This window comes from Pagrus major, chromosome 15 (genome assembly GCF_040436345.1).
Source record: "Pagrus major chromosome 15, Pma_NU_1.0".
Taxonomy (NCBI): domain Eukaryota; kingdom Metazoa; phylum Chordata; class Actinopteri; order Spariformes; family Sparidae; genus Pagrus; species Pagrus major.
The window spans coordinates 13,091,953-13,112,518 of NC_133229.1; the positions used below are offsets into that span (position 1 = coordinate 13,091,953).

At 42.5% G+C, this 20,566-nt stretch overlaps 1 protein-coding gene across 9 annotated transcripts in view; it reads right to left on the bottom strand.

Moving 5' to 3' along the window:
* The window catches only part of lyst (lysosomal trafficking regulator), a 68,588-nt gene that overhangs the window by 23,986 nt on the left and 24,036 nt on the right, over positions 1-20,566 (bottom strand). For 4 of the 9 annotated variants that reach the window (XM_073481393.1, XM_073481385.1, XM_073481386.1 and 1 more), the window contains exons 5-17: positions 19,777-19,867; positions 16,785-18,879; positions 10,916-11,864; positions 10,633-10,818; positions 8,412-8,568; positions 6,047-6,258; positions 5,855-5,921; positions 5,140-5,249; positions 3,768-4,372; positions 3,479-3,652; positions 2,822-2,982; positions 1,694-1,884; positions 767-1,012 (exon numbers count right to left, since the gene is read on the bottom strand). In XM_073481393.1, the coding sequence (XP_073337494.1) occupies positions 767-1,012; positions 1,694-1,884; positions 2,822-2,982; positions 3,479-3,652; positions 3,768-4,372; positions 5,140-5,249; positions 5,855-5,921; positions 6,047-6,258; positions 8,412-8,568; positions 10,633-10,818; positions 10,916-11,864; positions 16,785-18,879; positions 19,777-19,867 (5,244 nt within the window). The remainder of the gene's footprint in view (positions 1-766; positions 1,013-1,693; positions 1,885-2,821; positions 2,983-3,478; positions 3,653-3,767; positions 4,373-5,139; positions 5,250-5,854; positions 5,922-6,046; positions 6,259-8,411; positions 8,569-10,632; positions 10,819-10,915; positions 11,865-16,784; positions 18,880-19,776; positions 19,868-20,566) is intronic. The other 5 variants (XM_073481392.1, XM_073481391.1, XM_073481389.1 and 2 more) reach the window with 5 other exon arrangements.

Consider the following 20,566-nt stretch of genomic DNA (forward strand, 5'->3'; position numbering starts at 1 on the left):
TACTCATAAGAATAACACAGCTCTGTCATTGTCTTTCGGTTAAGTAATGAAGCAACTTTATATATTTTGTTTGTGTATTTGTATGGCATATATTCTCAAATGGGTCTCTAAACTGTAGTGTACTGTGCAACTAATGATTATTTATAAAATCCATTAATCTGCCAGTTATTATCTCCATTAATTAAGTGTTTGGTCACCATCCACAATATCCTAGGGCTCAAGGTGAAGTCATCACATGTCGTCTATTTTTCCGATCAATAGTCCAAAAACAAAGATATCAAATTTACTTTCATGTTAAAATAAGAAAAAGATGCAAATGTAAATTCTCTGATCTGAGAAGCTGGAATCATAACATTTGGCATTTTTTACTTGAAAAATACATGAACCGATTATCAAAATAGTTGCCAGTCTATTTTCTATTGATCAACTAATCTTGCTCCACCAGTTCAGCCCTGGTGTACAACCTCCTTTTCTTTGATCAATGAGCGTTCATGGTTTTGAAATTGAATACCTTCATCCTTTGTTTCATCTGAAAAAGTTGCTAAGGAGCAAAAGAGGAACAGCTGACAAGCAGAAGCTGTTGTAATCGATATGTGAAGTTATGAGACTCATTTTTCAACATTGCTGTCAGGTGAATTTGACCTGAATTTTTTTTTTTTTTCTGTTTTATTAAAACAAACGGCCTCCTTTCCCTCCGACACATCCATCTATATTCACAGGATAGAGAACCAGGATATCCTCTGACTCAGTTAGAGCACCGTCGTACCTGTGCAAAAAGGAAGACAAAATTTCCTGTTCCTCCGATCTTGTGCAGGACGCTCTGCAGGCCTTGTGTTTCGGTGGGGAGCAGAGCTCTGAGAGAGTTCATCTCCAGGGAAACACTCTGCACTTCCTTGGAGCTGAACGGCCGCTGGGTAACCACCGTCTTGGCCTGACCCTTCAGTCTGATTACAGGCTCATAGATGGTGTAAACTCTGGGACTGCTGGGAGCATACACTATGGCCAAGCTCTCCTGTACAGAAAAGCACACAATTATCATTCTCAGTCAAAACTTTCATCCTTTAACTTTACATTATTTACACTTTGAGGTATTTACTGTTTCACATCTTTCTGCTGAAATTCAATTAGACCCACGCAAAGGAGCCAAGCTAGCTTGAGACTTTGATTTCAAGCATGGATTCAGACCAGAGTTAGACTCAGCTAGAATAAAACAGAAGTTAAAAATATGCGGAGAAGAAATCATTCATTCTACTTGTCTAACTCCCTTCTTTTCTTTTTCTAATCAGCAGAGCTATTATCAACAAATCCATTAGTATTTAATGGGAGAAAAACTATTTTCAGTCTCACTGAAATAGCTGCAGCTTAACAGTAATAGCTTTTTCCATTGGGGAAAAATTACTTCCTACCGTGCAGTATCATTAATGACAGCCAATTGGAACAGCACATTACTCATACACCGTGAAATGAAACAATAAAGGAGACATAGGAGGGATTTGTTATGCTTACAGAGCACTTGAATCACAAAGGACAAGTACAAGGTTTAACAGCAATGTCAATCCGCATTTTGACACAAGTGACATGCAGAAACTGGCAACAAGATAAAACAACACCAACAATAAAACATTTCATTGTCTAATTCATATCTTATAAGTGCTTTTTTTGTGCTATAAGCTTTATGTTAACAAAGACTTACGACCAAAGCTGTTGTGTCCACATCCTTGCTCTTCATCAGAAGCTCTCGTACTTGCTCACACTTCAGGGCATCCTCAGTGACAAACTTGGAAAATGTCCCACTGGGCTTGCCATATTTGCAGGGCATGATGGAGGTGAGATCAGGCCCGCTGGTGTACAGGTAGAGGGCCTCCTCAGATCCTATTCTAGATCCTGAAATAGAAAGTCAATATGTTCATTAACATTTCATTCAATTTTTTTGTTGTTGTTTTCTTCCGTTTTCCTCTAATAGTCTGATTGTATGTTTAGCTGTGGTCTCGGTCTACTACTTATTTTTGAGTGAAACATCATTTTTGCACTGGCACAAAGTCAAAATAAAATGATTGAAGGAAAAGGAGGCAAGCAGAGTTACTATTGCTGCCCTAATGAGAAAAAACCCCCCACAAATATTCTGTTATTTGGTAGCTGAAGAAACAGGATTGTGAGAAATCAAACTTGGACGCTCAATCAACTCCACATGTAAATGATTTAGATTTTTCCATCAATAACCCAGATGGCAATAACACGTAATGTGATGCAAAGCGAGACCCTTGAGGAGTCATGGCAGAGCCTTGATGTTTTATTTCTTGTTTTCATGAAACTTTGTTGAATCTCGCAGTCCTTCTTTTCCAAGAAGACGCTGCTACCTACGATGAATTCCAACGACAGAGGAGAAGCTAAAGCTTGTCTTAAGACATCAGATGGGTTCACAGGTTGAGATGGCCTAGAGGCAAACCATTCACAGCCAATTAGAGGCAACAAGAGAAGTATTCAGTAAGCCTCTCGAGAGAATGCTGAGAATCTACAGCACGGCAGCAACAGACTTTAACAGCCACTCGACGAGATATGCTTTTAAAATAAAACTACAAACTATAAATGTACATTTATGTACACTGTGTGCAGTACTGATTTTAATAAATACATTGATTACCTAAGACCCAGGCAATCTATGTACCACCAGGGAGCAGCACTGAGGCCCAAGAGAAACGATTACATAAAGGATTAATACAGATTGCACATATGCATGTAGAGTAAGATGATGACTGGGATTAAGTATCTGAGAGCTTATGGACACATGATTCCAGTCAGATAAAGTTAACATGAGTCCTACCGTTAAAGAGAAGCACAGTGCCCATACTCCAGCGTCCGCCCTGCTTCAACATCTCCCCCGATGATGGCGTACAGTGGCCAAACATGCAGAAGGTTTTGTTGCTGTCAGATGATAAACTGGACTTCCTGGGTAGAGTGTAGTCCAAAGAAACCTCACATTTCCTAAAACAGAGAGCAGGTTAAATTAAGGTTAACTGCTACTTAATCACCAGGGGCCTCATTACAGAAATGTCTTCAGTCTCAAATCATATCTTATCTCAGTCTAGGGTTATATTTAGGATTTCTGTATTACAGAAAAATGTTTCTGTGTTACCATTGTTTCCTAACTACATGCAGGAAAAATTCCTATATTGTCTTAGGACAGGAATTTAGCTATGACCTGTCTTTCTTGCATATTATAGCAAGCTAGCTAGTGACATGTGAAGTGAGACAGCCGTGCATGAATTGTATACATTCTAAACAGATGCAGGCATGACGAGCGTTAATTGAAGAATTAAGTTTATAGTTATAGTTGGGACTTATTGAGTTAAGATACAAGGTCTGAGATAGGATATCCTATATTTTAAACTTAAGAGACAAGCAGTAAGGACATTTTTCTGTAATGAGGCCCCAGATTTAAACCTTAATTCTTCCGCTTATGGTTACACATGTTCCTCACCTGATGCCACACACCCACACAATCACACGGCCATGGATATTCTTCTTGCCCTCTGGCTGCTGGGTGTAAGTGAGGCCGAGGTGCTGCCATTGGCCCGCTTTGAGTAGTTCCTCACCAGAGTCTGCCTGTGCCAGCAGCCCAGCTTTTATCTCATCGTTTGGGTCTATACAAATCCTGAGGGGAATAGAACATTACGATACTTCAAGGTCCATAAACTATGAATACTTAAGAAATAGTAACCCATTCTTCATACAACATCTTTGAGACTGTAGTCTACACTGAAAATCACCTGAATGTGAGTTTGCCTGTGGAGAAGTCTGCCCACACTTGAAGCATCAGTGCCTTGGAGCCCATGGACAGAATATGAATGAGGCCTTCCTCCACTAGTTTCGTCCCAGCCTGAGAGGTGCCATGGTGAGATTCAGCTGCAGGAGGGTTACTCTCTTCTGAAAGACAACAACGAAAGAATTTTAAAAGAAGTTCGTATTTAAAAAAAGTATCTTGGTGAAGGATCTGTGTCTCACCTTCATCTTTGTCCCCGTCCTTCTCCTCCTGCTCCTTCACTCTCAGCCACATAGAGGCGCTGAAGCCGCTGGCCATGTGGGGCCAGCAGTTCTGCCCTACCAGGGGCAAGTGGAGCGGAGCAATGTGCCAGGGAGAGGAATGGAGGTGGCTTGGTCTGTACTCTGTATCCCCCTCCCTGCGACCAGGAGACAATTTGCCCTTCCAGAGCAAACCAACACTTTTCCCTCCAGCAGCACCGTTCTGTCTGGAGCCGGCAGACACCCCTCCTGGCGTTGAGGCCCCAAGGATTATTGGAAAGGTCAGGAAGTGAAGAGGTTCCATATTCATGTTGGCTTCAACGATTTGTAGGATGCCTTTCAGTAAAACCTCCTGACAGGTGACAAAGAAATGAGAAAGAGAAAGGACGGTCTCTATCATTTAGATTTGATAAAGAAAACACTTTGCCCAAATATTTGTGAGGTTGTGTGTGTGAATACATGAATGTGTAGAAGCAAGCATGTATGTGGTTCCAGCTATTGTAAATTTGTGCTTGCTTGGATACCTCATTAAGTAGAATAAAGAAGAATCAGCATCAGCATTAAACCTGTGGTACCGCTGACAGTCTTAATAAACAAGTCATAAACAATAAAGAAGAATGTAGCAAAACACCATCTAAAATAGAAAAACAAATAGAAAAACAAAAACAAAAACAAAAACAAAAGGCCCTAGAGCCACTGATGTGTCTCACTTTAACATACGGAAACCACAGGTCACATGTCATTACATTCACATGGTTAAAAATAACTCTTCCCCTTAAGGGAACCTTTTTCTTGGAGACAGGTTATAAACGATGTCTGCTGCCGGATTCCAATTAAACACAGACCTGTGGAAATAAGTTGTAGCATCACATCTGTTCTGCACACATTGGTGTTAATTATATATAGACTGAAGTGGGCCCAGGGGACCTTCATGTGTTGATGAGTTTTAAAGAACCAAGAAGTGTGAAGAGTGTGTGACAGGAAGGATGTCTAACAAATAATAAGTTCTCGTTCCTGCTGACATATTGAATGTCCTGACATTGTGAGCATAAGCTATCAGTGTCAACACCCTGAACGTAAGCTAACAGTGCAATGTGAGTGACTGATAGGGCTATTTACAGTAGGTGGGTTCTTCTCCAGGAAGAGGCGAATCAATAGAGCCAGCTCCTCAGCTGTGATTCGCTGGCTCACCATGGCAACCAGCAGCTCCACTAGCACAGTCTGGCAATCTGAATGTAGACCAATGAAGAGTAGATTACGTAAACAGTTTTCATTCACTTGGGCATGCACCAGAACACCACAGGCACAAACACTCAGCAGCAAATATCTACGGTAAAGAAAAAGGCCATAGATGATCACATCAGTGTTTGACAAAATACCTCAAATATAGAGTCTGAGGATTGTGTACAAATTGTCCCTAATAATTACTGATGTCATCCATATTGTATGTGATCTTTTAGCCATTACAAAAAGGTCAAAATGTTGGAAGCAAAGTGAAAGTTGCAACCAATTGTGCAAACAGAGTGCATCCAATTTTTTCTTCCTTAGATTTTGCACATGACAATCACAAGGCCAAATAATCTAAAAAACAAAATTCCATGATATACAATAAATCCATTGGGTACAGACTCTTCCAAGAGATATTCAAATTATTCAAACTGAGTGTGACGTATGAACCCTGAGGACCCAGACGAAATGTCAGCAGCAGGAGCAAAAAAAATCTAAGAAACACAGAAAACTGAGTGAACCCAGTATTTATCCCCTTGATGTCACACATGAATAATATCCTACAGCGTGAGACAAGCCAACAAACAAGCCAGAAGATATAACAAACCTGTAAAGGAGGGGTCTGTTTGGCTGAGGATGTTGTGAAAGCCAGACAGGATGGTTTTGACTCCTCCCTGTGGGGACCAGAACAAGGGGTCAGTCACACTCATCAGAGCAGAGTTGAGGGGAATAGTAAGACAAATATGCACTGCTGAGTCGATTAAGAGCAGCACAAAGAGGAAGTGGTGATCAGTCTGACCTGGTCGTAGAGCAAAGCAGCATTGCGGCGGTTGGCGTGCACTGCACCCAGCAGGCTGTGAAACACATGACTAAGAACCTCCAGGTCCGGGGAGCCGGTGGCGAGAAGCTGCAGCTCCATTGTGCAGATCTCCGGGAAGAGCAGCACGCCACGCCCGGGCCCCTCCGCCACCACCACAAACTCACGCAGCACAGCAGACTCCACCTTCACTCCTGAGAGAACAACCACACACACAACGTCAGAGACACAAGAACCTCATGCCAAACACAGAAACAAACACTAGCAGGCCGTGTTGCTTCATGATCCACAGGCTCTCCCTGCTTCAGCTTCGACCTCCCGTCTTAGAGGCAGCTCATAAAAATGAATTAGCCTCAGTCCTGTGCTCAGTCTCAAAGCAGCATGGGAGTCCCCCTCATGATTTACAGGAGAGCAGCCCAGCAGGCTCTCGCGCAGCTTCTGGGACCTCCTTTTATTAATGAAGCTCGCTTTCTCTCCCCATGCACAGCTACGCAGTTTGCCTCCATCTGACACTCACACATCCAGACACATGCTGCTTTCAGTAAATATAAATGAGGAGACTTACACAGACTGCCAACACAGCATAACTAAATAACATCTTGTGGGAAATTTAGATGCTTGTGTTTGGTCTGAGGTTGAACTAAACAGCAGCAAACCACCATTTCACATCATCAATTTGCTGTGGTTTTTGGAAAGGAAATGTTATCTCTCCCAAATCATTTCAATAAGCCTCTTCTTCTTAGTCATATAACTGAATAAAGGCAGCTGTTAGAAGTGTACAGTTTAGTTAAGAAACTTATAGACTTCATAACAATGTAGACATAGTGTGAGTCATGTAATGCATTGGGTTGTGAGGGGACTGCATTCATCAGAGCCAAGGTAATCTTGTTTTGGACATCAAGAGGAAAGCCTTGTGTTAAAAGATGCAGGACTGTGATAGGCTTAGATATGCATACCTACACCAAGGCCCAACAGTCCCCCAGCCACCTAAATACCCCTGTTTTTCTCATCAAGATCTATGCATTGTTCCCTGAGAAATTAACAAAAATGCTGAAAAACATTCCTGGATCTGTCCCAAAGACTAATGGGGTCTATTCTGGGACGAGACCGACCCCTAGTCCAAGTTTTGTGGAAATATTTTCTGTAGTTTTTGTGAAATCCTGCTGACAAACCAACAAACAAACTTTGGGCTCTGGGAAATTGAGTATTTTTCAAATTTTTACTAATAAAACTACTTATTGATTAATTGTGAAAAAAAATTGCAGATTAATTGATAATGAAATAATCCTTGTTTGCAGCCCTAAACTTAATACTGGAACAATGCACTTCAAAACCACAACTACCAACATTCATTTAGCTAAAGATTTGCAAAAGATTTTAGTTTAGTCTTTCACCAAAGCAAAAACCAGGATGGTCAATGTGAAGGAGACATAAGTTGATGTAAGTGGAATGACGTGTAATTGCCAAAAAATTGCAACTGCATGAGTTGAAGTAATGAGCATGAAGTCAGCCGTAAAGCCTGATTTCAGGACATGAGAGTTTTCCAGGAAGTTAAAGTCTCCATTTGATGGAGACTTTGAGTCACAAGATCCAGCTCATGAGGCCACAGGGTGAAGTTGCCTACAGTTGTAAAAAAACCTGAAACAATGAGTCTATTCTGAGGGGATGAAAAAGTAAAAAGGGTGTAATCGGGCTGTGTTCTGAACCTGGCGAGAGCAGAGCGAATAGGCAGAGCTGACACAAGAGGCTGTTTCTGCCATGTCATATGTGCGCACCAAAAACTAGCCACTCATTATTGCAAAATGTTCTCCGCAGCAAACCGAAGGAGGAAGTGGTTAGTTTGACACTGTAAATTGCTTAAAAACCATGATGATGCTTTTTAACATAACTTTCAGTGAATATAAGGAAGCAGAACAACGTGTAATAATTCAACAAATGCAATAACTAATCAATTCAAGCGCAGGGAAAGGAAGCTTTCCCAAGGTTAAAAATCAACATGTTTAGAGGTTGAAAGCAATAACATGAACTCTCAATCCATCACAATTAGTCTGTTGACATTTATTACCAATAAAAACAAATGGCAGAGAAGACGGAGTACGTTTCGTAAAAGTGATTTACAGCGATCTTAAAATAACCCAGGAGAAGTAGAAAGGGTGAAAAATGAACCGGCCGTAGATCTTTACAGGACTTAAAGCAGTGCAAACACCAGCCTAAGCTACTATTATGTTGAAATGTCAGGTGTTTGCAGTAGCTGTGGATCCTTAAGGAGGAGTAAGTGGGAGTGAAAGGTTGTGTGTGTGTGTGTGTGTGTGTGTGTGTGTGTGTGTGGCAGTAAGTGTGGACCTACCCTCTTCCTGTTTGGCCATGTCCTCAGGGTTGCTTTCGCTGTCAGCGTCGTAGCCCTCCTCCTCCCCCGGGGGCTTGACGCCACAGCTCTGCACCTCGTCCACCTCCTCAGACAGATCACCAGCCGGGGCCACCCCCTCTGCCAACACCTGGAGCTTCTGACAGAAAGAGAGTGAGCAAGAGAGAGGGAGTGAGAAAGAGTTAACGGTCAAGCTGCCGGTAAAATGAGATTCATTTCGCAAGAACTTACCCAATCCTCTTTGTAAACAAGCCCTGGACTAAAGTATAATAGGCATGACAAGAAGCTGCAGTCCTTCCACTAATACAGCGAATATATTGCCAACAAAATGTTTTCAAGTGATGAGGGGGGGAAAAAAATACAAGATTTTGGTCATGAGACAAATATCAGCTGACTTGTGCTCACACAGCCCAGTTCCTTGATGTGAAGTCAGTCATCATATGTGCACGTAGGGGAACACACACACATTTACACACAAACACTCGAGTAAACATTGGAATTCTAAACCGTTTAGCAGTTCAAAGAAGAGGCTTACTGTAACACACACCCCAACTCCTTTCAATATCATAACTGGGCAGCTTTGATATTCAATTGTGGGTGAGCGTTTCAAAGAAAAGTCCTTCAGTGGACAAACTTTGTGGTGGAAGACTAATCTTTGAGCTTCACAGCGCATGCTTTTTAATGGTTAAGTGAACATCACACTCTGCTGGGCTCACTGAGAAAGAACTAAGCTGTTAGGAAACAGGTAAATCTATTATATAAAAAGCTAAATCCTCCTGTGTTGGAACAGGCTTAGTCAGACAGGCATTTTAAGACTTGAGAAAAACACATCTGAGGCTGTGAGATGGGAGGCACTCGCCACCAGAAGGGATGTGATTTTAGAGGGACAGCCAGAAGAAAATTACCTTTTGCACATTGTTTATTTTGTTCTTCTCCTAACCATATAGGGCAAGGCTGCCCAAAGTTGGGGCTGTGGACCAACACTGGTCATGGTTCAATTTTGCCTGCCAGATGTTTCTAGCAAACACTCCTTGTTGAATGTTTAACAAGTAAAAATCTTTAAAACAAAGTGAGCTGTTGCGGTTTCAAAATGAGGCCCTGCTTGCTCATGTTTGCACCCACTGCTTAGTCTAAACAAGGGCTGTCATTATTTACGGCCGCTGTTTTGTTGTACATCAGGCAGATAACGGCTGCTTAGCAACATAGTGTGAGCGGCTACATGCAACCTCCCTGATGCCTGATGACGCTTGGCTGGAAAATGGTCTTCCTTTCATTGTAGGGTTGCTGTCTAAATAAACACCACTGGTGTTTATATTTGGCCATGGTGTTCAGCCAAACATGCAGTATGTGGTGACTGAACACAATTTCATTTTTTTTTTTTTTTCTGATTGGCTAACGCCTGTATTTGTCGGTAGTCTGGGCCATAATTGTCGCTTTGACAGCAGCTCAGTGGGCATGGTGGAAGATAATTTAAAATCATTGGGGAGCACACAACAAGTTGGAGTATTTTCTGGTCACATAGGCTTGTTAAAAATTGTGTGATCTCTCTTGACACTCGCTATTTCTCACCCCTGCCTGATACCTTCTGAAGCGTTTGCCCGTTTGCCACCTTGTTGAAACTAGTAATGAGAACTTTTTTCAGTGAAACTAATTATAAACAACAAATATAACACTTTGTTCCTTGCTTCATTGCAATTAGTTTCTATTTCTGGGCACATAATTATTGGGGGAAAGACAGGTGAATGACATGCAACACATTTTTACGGTCAGCACCTCAAACCCATTGGTCATCACGTTGCCCCTAGCTACTGATTTTAAACAATAGCAAATGAATTTGTCACAGCGTTCACTTCGTGGGTAACTATAGTGTATGCTGGGTAGCAGGCAGAAATGACTGAGTAGTTGTTAGTATGAGAGGAGGATTTGCACATAAGGCGCAAACAAAAACATTTAGTCTTAATAAGAACTAATTCTAAGAAAAACTTCAATTTATTGAGTGGAGGTTGTCCAGCAGAACAGATGAAGATTAGGAGAGGAAGATTTTGCCAAGAGCTTAATACCGTGATGAGCACGGATAGCACCTGCTGTAGCTGCAGAGGAATCAAGTGTCTGATGCCAGACTGACTCTAACATGAACTCACTTCTTGATACACGAGTAGCTCAATAAACTTGAAAATATAAAAGGTGCAGTAACTTCACTCACAGTGTCTCCCAAGGCAGGACTCACCCTGTCTGTCTTCTCCTCAGGGGGATCAGGACTGGACGACACCTCTGCCAAGGCCACTCTCAGGAGAGAGTCAAACAGAGGAACAGCGAGGTCAGAGTTCACCACACCTGAGCGAGAGAGCTGGTCTCTCACCTCAAACAGGGTCTCTTCCACTGACTGGAGCTACAGACGAGAGGAGACACAACAGTTTAATTGAAGCTGGGGTAGAAGTTTGATGTGGTCAGGGATTAGCAGATCGATATGATGTTAAGCTACATACCTGATAAGAGAGCTCAGGCTCTGTCCTCTGCAGGGCTGAGTTAGCACTGTGTAGACAAATAGCCAGCAGGGCCTCAAGGAGACGAATACTTTGTAGTTGCCACTCTTCCTCCAGCTTCTTTGCTGGATCTTTGGTCTTCCCCTCAGCTGAGCTGCTGCAGAGTGTGTCAGGAGAATCATGAGTTGTATCATCCAGTCCTGGCGAGGCAGCCGGGGCTGTGGACTCGGGGCTACCTTTGCCCTTTCCATCCCTCTTCTTCTTTGCCTTCCCATCCTTGGTCTTACAGGAAAGCTTCTGAATAACCATGGCCATGAGGCGCAAGCAGACATCCAGTCCGCCCAGCCTGAAGAACTGCCTCTGAAACAAGGGGCTGGCCAGATAGATCCACCGACACACTGACCAGACATCTGCAGCACGTCGCACCTGCTCTTTGGAGGGTAAAGCCACGCTGTCTGGGGACAGGTAAGGCAGTCGGCCGCCAAGAGGTTCACTGGCAGTACTGTCGTACCCTGAAGTGTCCTCAGAGTCATTGGCTGAGTCCCGGTCAGAATCAGCCTCTTTGCTGACACAGAGGAAGGCCACACACAAAAAGAGGTTAATAACATGAAGGTGGGTCTCTGCTCTGCTGCGTCCTGGTCCACGGCCCTGCCCGCTTCGGCTCTTATGGCGTGGATACGCGTCCTTTAGGCCTTCGTAAAACTTGCTAAGGCTCTGCGGGCCCTCTCCAGCCCCTCGGGAGCCAAGTTCCTCAGCCAGGCCCAGGATAGCCTCCCTTTCTTCAGCATCAGCGCTCTCGAGCTCCTGAAGCACCCCGTCAGCCTGCTGGTGCCCAGTGCCTATTATCAGAGTCTCAAACACCTTCAGCGCCAAAGAGCGGGTCTGGTCCAGGTAGACAAGCTCGGTAACCTGATTGAGGCCATTACAGCTGACGAAAAGGTCTCTGATCACCCTGGAAGAGAAAATATTAGAAAGTAAGCAAAGAGATCACAAAATGGACACAAAATGCATCTTTCTGTGCAGTAATTACTGCATTTTGGTAGCCAGGCATACTGAAAAAAATGTATTTTTAAACTCATATTAACAGTTGTATGTCACATTTGAGTTACAACTGTTTTATTTACTTTGTGTGCTGCCACCTGGAGTTTTAAAAAAGGCATACAACTGTGATAAAACTAATCCAATGTGTTTAAAAGTGGAATTCTTCGAGCAGTTTTGAACAACAAAGAATGATGAGACATTACACAAGATAATTTCATGGCCATATGGTTATTATGTATTCATCCGTTTTTGTTTTGTTAGCAGCATTAAAGGACTACAACTTGAATTTCCTTGTACAGTCCTGTGTTATGGAATGATAAATAAATCAACCTTGCACCTTGTATCTTGTCACAACATTACATGATTAATATAAATATGGACGATAAGCTGGACTCAATTTTTTTTTAATATTTTAATGCACTATGCCATTCAGCTTTTTAATGTTATAACCTTTATTTAATCAGGTAAATTAATGTATCAATAAAAGATAAAACAACTTCACATGTATAATTTTAATCCTGCTAATTACAATATTATAATAGCAACACAATAAGAAAATAATAATTAAATAAGGGTCATAAAAGGAGGAATAAAGCTATAAATGTGCGTCTCATTGGCCACGAAAAGGATTAAGGGTAGCTGAACTGCACACATTTAAACTCACCTCACAATCAAAATAAAGGGCACCACTCAGTGTCATCTAACAAACTCTACAACTAGTCAATCAGAAGAAAAGCCACTTCTTTCACACAGTCACACTCCTTCCATTACTTATTTCATTTCCTCCCAACAGGCAGCAGTTATGATTTCCCCCGGGGCACAACAACGCCTTTAAATAAATTAGTCAACTTCTATTAACATGATAAATTAACTGTGAAGGACACTGACATTGCACATAAACACACTTTCCTACTTACTATAATGCAGTTGCTTCGTTATCTCGTGTGTTTTGTTTGTTTTTTTTTCATACTCAAAGATACATTTCTGTCACATTGTGTCAAAGTTATTCAAATGTGAATCCTACGTTATTCGTCACAACAAAGCTGCCATTTTACCCTTTTAAATTTGTTTACGACTGGCTTACACACACTGTTGAAGCTGTGATAAATAATAAATTAGGCTATTATAATGCAGGGTAAATTACCTTAAAAGTATAATGCGTCACCTCTGAGTGAAGGTTAAATCAACATTTGGCAAGAGAAAACAACACTCTCCTGAGGCGTGGTGCCATTACACACTGACTAGAATAAAAACACTCAGCGTGGGATTGTCTACCAAGTACGTTAAGGAACTGAAACAGATGTTCAGATGAGGCTTTTAGATCAGAGCATGAAATAGATATATTAAGAGATTAGAAACTTGCTGATTTTTTACCAATTCAAACCTTTCCCCAGCAATCCATTAAATGAATGTGGAGTTGATTAATTCTGCTTTTTCAGAACATTTCCTCTTTTCATTAGTGGTGTGCAAGTCCATCAGGATAACTATTCATTAGCTTTGCCCTGAATATTTTATACTCTCGCCTGAAAAATGTGGAGTTCTGTTATGCAGAAAGCAAGAGAAGCAGAACAAGATGATGAAGACGATGTCTTTTAGCTGTATCTTGCAGCAACAACTTTTTCTGTTACCAGGTTTTAAATCAACGTGTTCACTGTATGAAAGCAAATGTAAAATCACTTCCGTAGCATTAGTTGATCCATTTAGGTAAAGGATCGGATCACTTTAGTATAACTGTCTGAGCCGTCGCCCAAACTACCAGAATTCACATTGTGGCGGCAGGAGGCATGCAATCTACATTTTCAGTTTGTGTAAATGTTTCTCAGCCAATGAATACACTACGGCTGCAAGTCAATATTTGCCTCCAGAGATAATCTGGCTAAATAACACTTTGATTATGCTGAATGTGCTGATTGGAGACATTTTGAAGCAGACGAAAGCCGACTTAAGCCCTATTCAGATGGTTTTACCAGGGGACCTCGTGATTTAGAAATTACCACCCCATATTTGTGTTCCTGTAGTGCAGGTCTGTATTTTACTTGCATTTCCTGACATTATCTCCTGGATATGATATCAAAGCTCTGTGTAACATCAACTTTCAGAGGTGATTTTCAAGTATATATTTTTCAGCAGCAACATTATTATAGTTTAGAGTAGATTTGCCCAGTTTATGCACATGTTAAAAGCATAAATATAGATTTGCAGCTCATTTAGATCAAGTAACAGATGCTTTGTGGCTATACTTGAATATGAAAACCTTCTGTTGCTCCTCATCCTCTCTGGCATCACTTTTAAACGTCAATATAACCGATCTCACGGCACAGCTGTTGACTGCTGTTCAACATATTACAAGCCTCAATCAAATTTCTTGCTTGTTTAGCTGCCTGACAACTGAAAACAGATGTTTACAAACAAATACAACCCCAAATCTCAGACATGCCGATTCACTCGGGACTTATATTATCACGGGACCACTGTGCTTGATGAAATATGATAAGTAATATGCCGTGGCAATTTTACTTCACAAATTAAGATCACAGACTTCATTCTCAATTATTACACATTTCTGGAAGTCCCCTGGTTATACTAGTCTCATGCGAATAGGGTGTAATTTCAACAGTTTGAGAGAAGGCTGAGGTGGAAAAATGGGGATTAATGATCCCTTTAATTTTTTAGTTAACTTTTACTTCAGTGATTATTTCACTTTGGGTATTCTGTGGAAGTTATTTAAATAATCCATACATACTTAGATACAATAATAAATAGATACAACTTATGAACGTATAGAATTGATTAATTACTCTTCATTTACATCCATGTCAATCAAGCTTAACAATATAAACTATACATTTCTTTTGGGTTTCATTTTTGTACCGAAATTAGAAAAAAAAACCCAATAACCCTCATTTATGTAATTGGCCCACCAGATGGAGCCGTATAGTCTAACCTGGTGAGATTGACCACATACAGTATATGCATGATGGTTAGTCTCGCCCTGTTCAGAAGCAGTAATTTACTAAGCATCCTCCTACAATTCATCATTTTGATCTTACTGTGCAGTAATTACCGCACTTTGGTTGCCAGACATACTGAAAAATGTTTATTTTAAACTCATATTAACAGTTGTGTGTTACATTTGAGTTGCACGCATAAAGTGGAATTCTTAGAGCTGTTTTGAACAACAAAGAATGATGAGGCATGACACAAGATAATTACGTGGCCATATGGTTATTGCGTATTCATCCATTTATATCAATTTTGTTTTGTTAGCAGCATTAAAGGGCTACAACTCGAATTGTTGTTTATTGCTGATGTGCGGTCAGTGTGGGTGAAAGCCTGTTTTTGAAAGCCTGAAATCAAGAAAGAGTATTGGCTCTTGCCTTTGGTGTGCATCAATGAAATGAAGTATTGATTATTTGTTTATCATTAACAAATAAATCATGAACAAAACATGTATTTAATGTGCATCCCTTGTGCAACGAGTTATATGAATGAGGTTCCTCATGTATGTAAATAACAAATATCCACGAATCATCATTAGCTTGGTGTTTAAACAAAAATGCACTGAAGGTACATAGTTTAGAAAAATAAAAACAAAATTTTGATGTTAACTAAGGGTAGAACACCACTCCCAGAAGTGAGATTCATCCAAATAGAAGACTTGTGTAATGATGCCTTTTACATAATCATAAGGACCTAAATATAGTCTCAAGTGTCTTTTGAGGAGCTCAGATGACATCGCAGCTGTAAAGACTTTGAATGCCAGTCAAACCTGCAGACAGCAGAACACCATACTCTGAATGTTAATAAGAAAACCTATCAGCCCCACCGCTGACAGACTGTCTCAAAGCATCCAGCCATCCATTTTCTATACCCACTGATCCTGTTAAGGGTCACAAGGGGATTCAACCTATCGCAGCATGTATCAGACAGGAGCTGGTATACAACCTAGACAGGTCGCCAGGGTTAACACATGGACAGGCACATCCACACGCTTTATCTGTGAGAGTGTCTCAAAGCTGAGAACACAATTTTCAGTGATAATATTAAAAGCAAAACTAAACCTGATTCATACAGGATTTTAACTGTTCAATTTCAGCACAATTGTGTTAAATTTATCGGGACAAAGACCAGAAGCACCTGCTTTAGCCAGACTAATCTACACGTAACAGTGTTACATAACCAGTCAATAATCTTCCATCTCTCATTCAGTCTACAAAGCTTTAATAAATAATGGATTAGCATCAATTAGCAATGACCTGGAGAGACGTATCTAATGACAAACAATGCCCAAGTGGATTAGGTGTCCAGCTTTGACCTGGCTGATTATATTTGCTTTGTGAGATAGTATAAAAGGAGCAGAATCCATTCCTTGAGTGAGAACTTTGCTTAAATGTTTTCCAAAACAACCACCTGCACCACATGTGCTGTTTTTCTATCCTTTTCTTGGGAGCCCCCTGCCCTGCATGTTTTAGATGTTTACCTGCTCCAACACACCTAATTTGAACGATCAGCTTGTCATCAAACTCTGCTGAAACCGGATAACGACCCATTCATTTGAATCAGGTGTGCTGGGGCAGGGCAACATCTGAAACATTGCAGGGCAGGGGGCTCCCAGGAAAAACACCGCTTTAATGTGACGAGGGATTAGTCTAAACACAGATTATTGATGCTTCTGCACATTTAATTAACCCAAGAACAGCTTGCAGATACACGTTTTTCTGCCTAAAACATTAAAAATTTAAAACCCATCTTTGGCAGAACCCTGATGCTGTCAAACTAAAGATGGATGATGAAGAACAAATACATTATTAAATAATGTAAAACTGCTCACCTTGATTTGAGAAGGGCAGGTACCGTTTGTAGGTAAATGAGTAGGACCTCCACAGGCAGGCACCGTGTGTGATAGCTGCAGACCTGAGTACAGACAGTGGAAACGCCCAGCTGCTGGGCATGGTGGGCCAGCTCTACCCCTCTCTGCAGCACAGGGTTGAAGATGTGTGTGTAGAGCTGCCACTGCACTATAGCATTCCCCCGCAGGGTCAGGTGGCACACATGGCCAGCTACCTGCTGGCTCAGCTGCCAGTCCTCACCAAACACTAGCTCTTGGTAGGCCTCCAGAGCATCCCACTTCCACAACATGTCTTCTGCCCCCCCTCCACTTGGCAGGATACCTTGGGAGCGGTAGCACAGGCTGGTAGAAATGGCTGAATGATCCCCGTGCTGCAGAGTCTCCTCCAGGCCTGGCAGCTGGCTGCTGTCCAGAGTGCAGATGTTACAGGAGGCCAGCTTGGCTTTCTCTGAGGGCTGCCCCCCACCTAGTTGGTCTAGGATCAGTCTGCCCAGGACGCTGAGAACATGAGACTGGTAGCTACGCAGACCTGGAGCTTGGAAGGCATGCAGCAGGGGTCCTACGACTGAGCGGGGGTCCATACAACAACAGATTCCAACAGCCTGCACCCCAGCCAGTACCTGCAACACAGCTGGGCCACTGGGGGAGAGTCTCTGCAGCAATCGTAGACATTGGTGAGCACAGGCAGCCAGGCAGCAGCAGCGCTCGGGGTAACGCACTGCGTCACCCTCCATCCCTTCCTTGCCTTCTCCGTCCTCTTCAAAGGGGTTGCGCCTTGCAGCCTGCTTGAAAGCAGAGACGGGCAAACCTGACAGGTCTCTGTGGTGATGCAGGAAGTGGGAATATTCACAGCGGCGGTGGCGGCGTCGGGCACACACGGATTGATGCAGCTGCTCTGATTTTGCCTTCTTGACAGCACTGATGATCTTGAAGACGCCTGCAATGAGACCTCGTAGCCTCTCTGAAGCCTCACCTACTACTTCAGAGTCCCTGGCTCTGCTGAGTCCCTCCAGCCGCAGCACTGTGGCTTCGAACAGGTCCAGGCCGCGGTGCTGGACAAATTCATGGATGAGCTCCAGTGCCTGGCTAAAGAAAAAGGGGTTGGGTGTGGAAGCCTGTAGGCAGCCCAGCAGCACTTGTAGGACTCCCTCTAGAAGCTCTGGCAGCAGCAGCGCCCTGTGGCGATAGCGGGAGAATGAAAAGTCATCCTGGACCTCCTGCAAGGTCTTCTTAGGCCGAGGAGCAAAAGGGTTAGTCTGTCTGTCCAAGCAGCTCCGGATTTTGAGGGTGGCTCGCAGCAGGTCTGTCAGGCTGCGTCTCAGGCTATCTGGGAGGGTTTCACTCTGACTCACATCCACCGACATCAGGTGCAGGATGGTGCGTAGAAGCATCCTCTGCACAAGTGCGATGGGTTCTTCCGTCCAGCCTCCAGCGAGCTCCTCTGCTCCTGTTCCACCCCCTCCCCCTGGACCACAGCAATCTCCAAACTCAGTCAGGATCTCAGTGAGAGTAGGTACGACACTGACTGCCAGGCCGGGGTTGTGGTTGATGCTCATGTCAAACTTACAAACTTTCTCCAGCAGTGAAAGCAACACATGGCAGAGGTCAAAGGGCGAGTTTTCCATGCGGTTGAAAATTGATATTGCAGCTGGGTCTGTCAGCGTTTCTGTGTCCATCATCTGGGACCCAGGGGCTCGGGGGTGTGGGTACGGTGCGCTCATGTTTTCTGCGGTGGTGGCGGTGGATGTTAACTGTGAGGCTTCTGACCGATGATGCTGACAGCTCACCCTGATGGTGGAGCCGTGCGACCTCCGGCTCCTCGCACCGGGGCCTGAGGCAGCTGTTTCCTCGGGGTTGGCTTCTGAATCTGAGGTAGAAACCTGGGACTTCCTAGCATCCTTCACAGAGTATCTCTGCGCTGTCCTGCGCGACCTTCGAGACTTCCAGGTGCCGCTGCCAACACGGGACCTCTTCCCCGAGTTCTGTTCATCTGCCGCAGCCTTTTGTCCTGCTCTGAGAGGGGCAGCCTTCACCTCCCGGCTAAGGAATACCTCCAGTAGGGACGGCAGGGTGAAATCTGTTGACACACAGAAACATCTGTCACTTTCCTTGTGGATGTATATAAAGGCCTAAATACCAAATATAAATAAACACTGTTATTTTAAGGCACACCAAATCTGATTTGTATTTTGAAGTCATGTAGAATTAACATCTTTTTGTGTCCAGCAATTAGGAATTTTGTATTTCCCAAAAAGTATGATGCGTAACATAAACCTCAGCTGCATGTCAGCAGCCAATCTGTTTATTAAAACACACTCAGTGAGTAGGAATTAATTAAAGCAAATATGTCTAGGGTCCATGTTAGAGAGGATCAACAGTCCTGTACTAAATACCGGTGTCATCCTGAGGTCATAGGCCTCTGCAACAACTAGTCTTCTCCTGTTGTGTGACTGCTCGTAAGATTCAACAATAATGGAGACATTGACTACAGTGATTAACAACTGAATCACCCATCTCACACAAAGATTGTCAAGCAAGTAAATACTACATTTAAAAAATAAAAATGAGTCACTTGATAAGAACATCACCATTTAGAGCCTAAGAGATGTGCACACATTCCTCTGCCTTCACACCACCAAACCTAATGCTGAATCATTGCTTGACCTTAATAGTTGGTAAAGAGTTATATAAGGGATAGAAGACGGGACACATATATACATGTACAAAGTTAGAGAACATTTCAGGCCCATGAAATGCAGTCTGCACAATATTACTGTACACTTTGCAAATCACAGACAACTGTAATACACAACATATTTTAAATTTATAAAATCAAGCATGTAAATTGATATCATTAGTTACAAACCAGGAAGTAGTCACACGCTATGACAGCTGGGATTTGTGATGTATGAGCTGTTAACATCAATATTAACACAAACAAGTAAAAGAGTGAGTATTGCTGTGTAATACTGACCTGGGGCTTTTTCCTCCTGCACAGGGATCTTCCACACCAGTGGCAGCAGAGACAGCAGCAAAGTGAGCAGCTCCTCCCGGCAGGTCAGTTCCTGAGAGTGCAATAAAACGCACTGAGGTTACCTACCACTTTCTACAAAGTGTCCCTGCCTCTCTCCCTTGGGTCACACTTTGATGTCACAACCAGACACTCCCATCAAGACAAACTCTTGTCCAAAATAAGTGCAAATGTCACTGCGGGTTTCACTACTTTCAATTAAGACAATTTAGATACTTTGATTTTAGTTGTTTTTCAAAAATATGCTCATCCCGCGAGCTAACAATTTGTTTGTGTGCATTTAGTTAACTAGCTGCTTAGTTAATTAGTCAGTTTTCGCTGTAAGTGTGTCAGGAGCAATGTCACATCTACATGACAGCCTTACTTCCAAGACCCTGGGGATCTCATGTCTATCCAGGACATACCTCACAGCAGAGAGAGAACCAACTCCTTCATGTGTTAATTAAAAACAATCAACCTACTCATTTATGTGTGAATTAAAAATGATCCACTTGCTGATTTTACAAAACTGTCAAAACATAAAGTATTTTATTGTCACTGTATCATACACACTGCATTCAATCTTTCATTACTGCATTGTGCAATTAATTTTCACTCCATGGTTCATTCATTTCATTCATTTCAAGTACTGTGTTTAGCTACTTCTTCTTTTTCTCATAATGTAAAATATTTGATTCTACTAATTCTGTGCAGCGCTGTTAATTGTTGAATGGCCATCTCGGACACAGTGAGG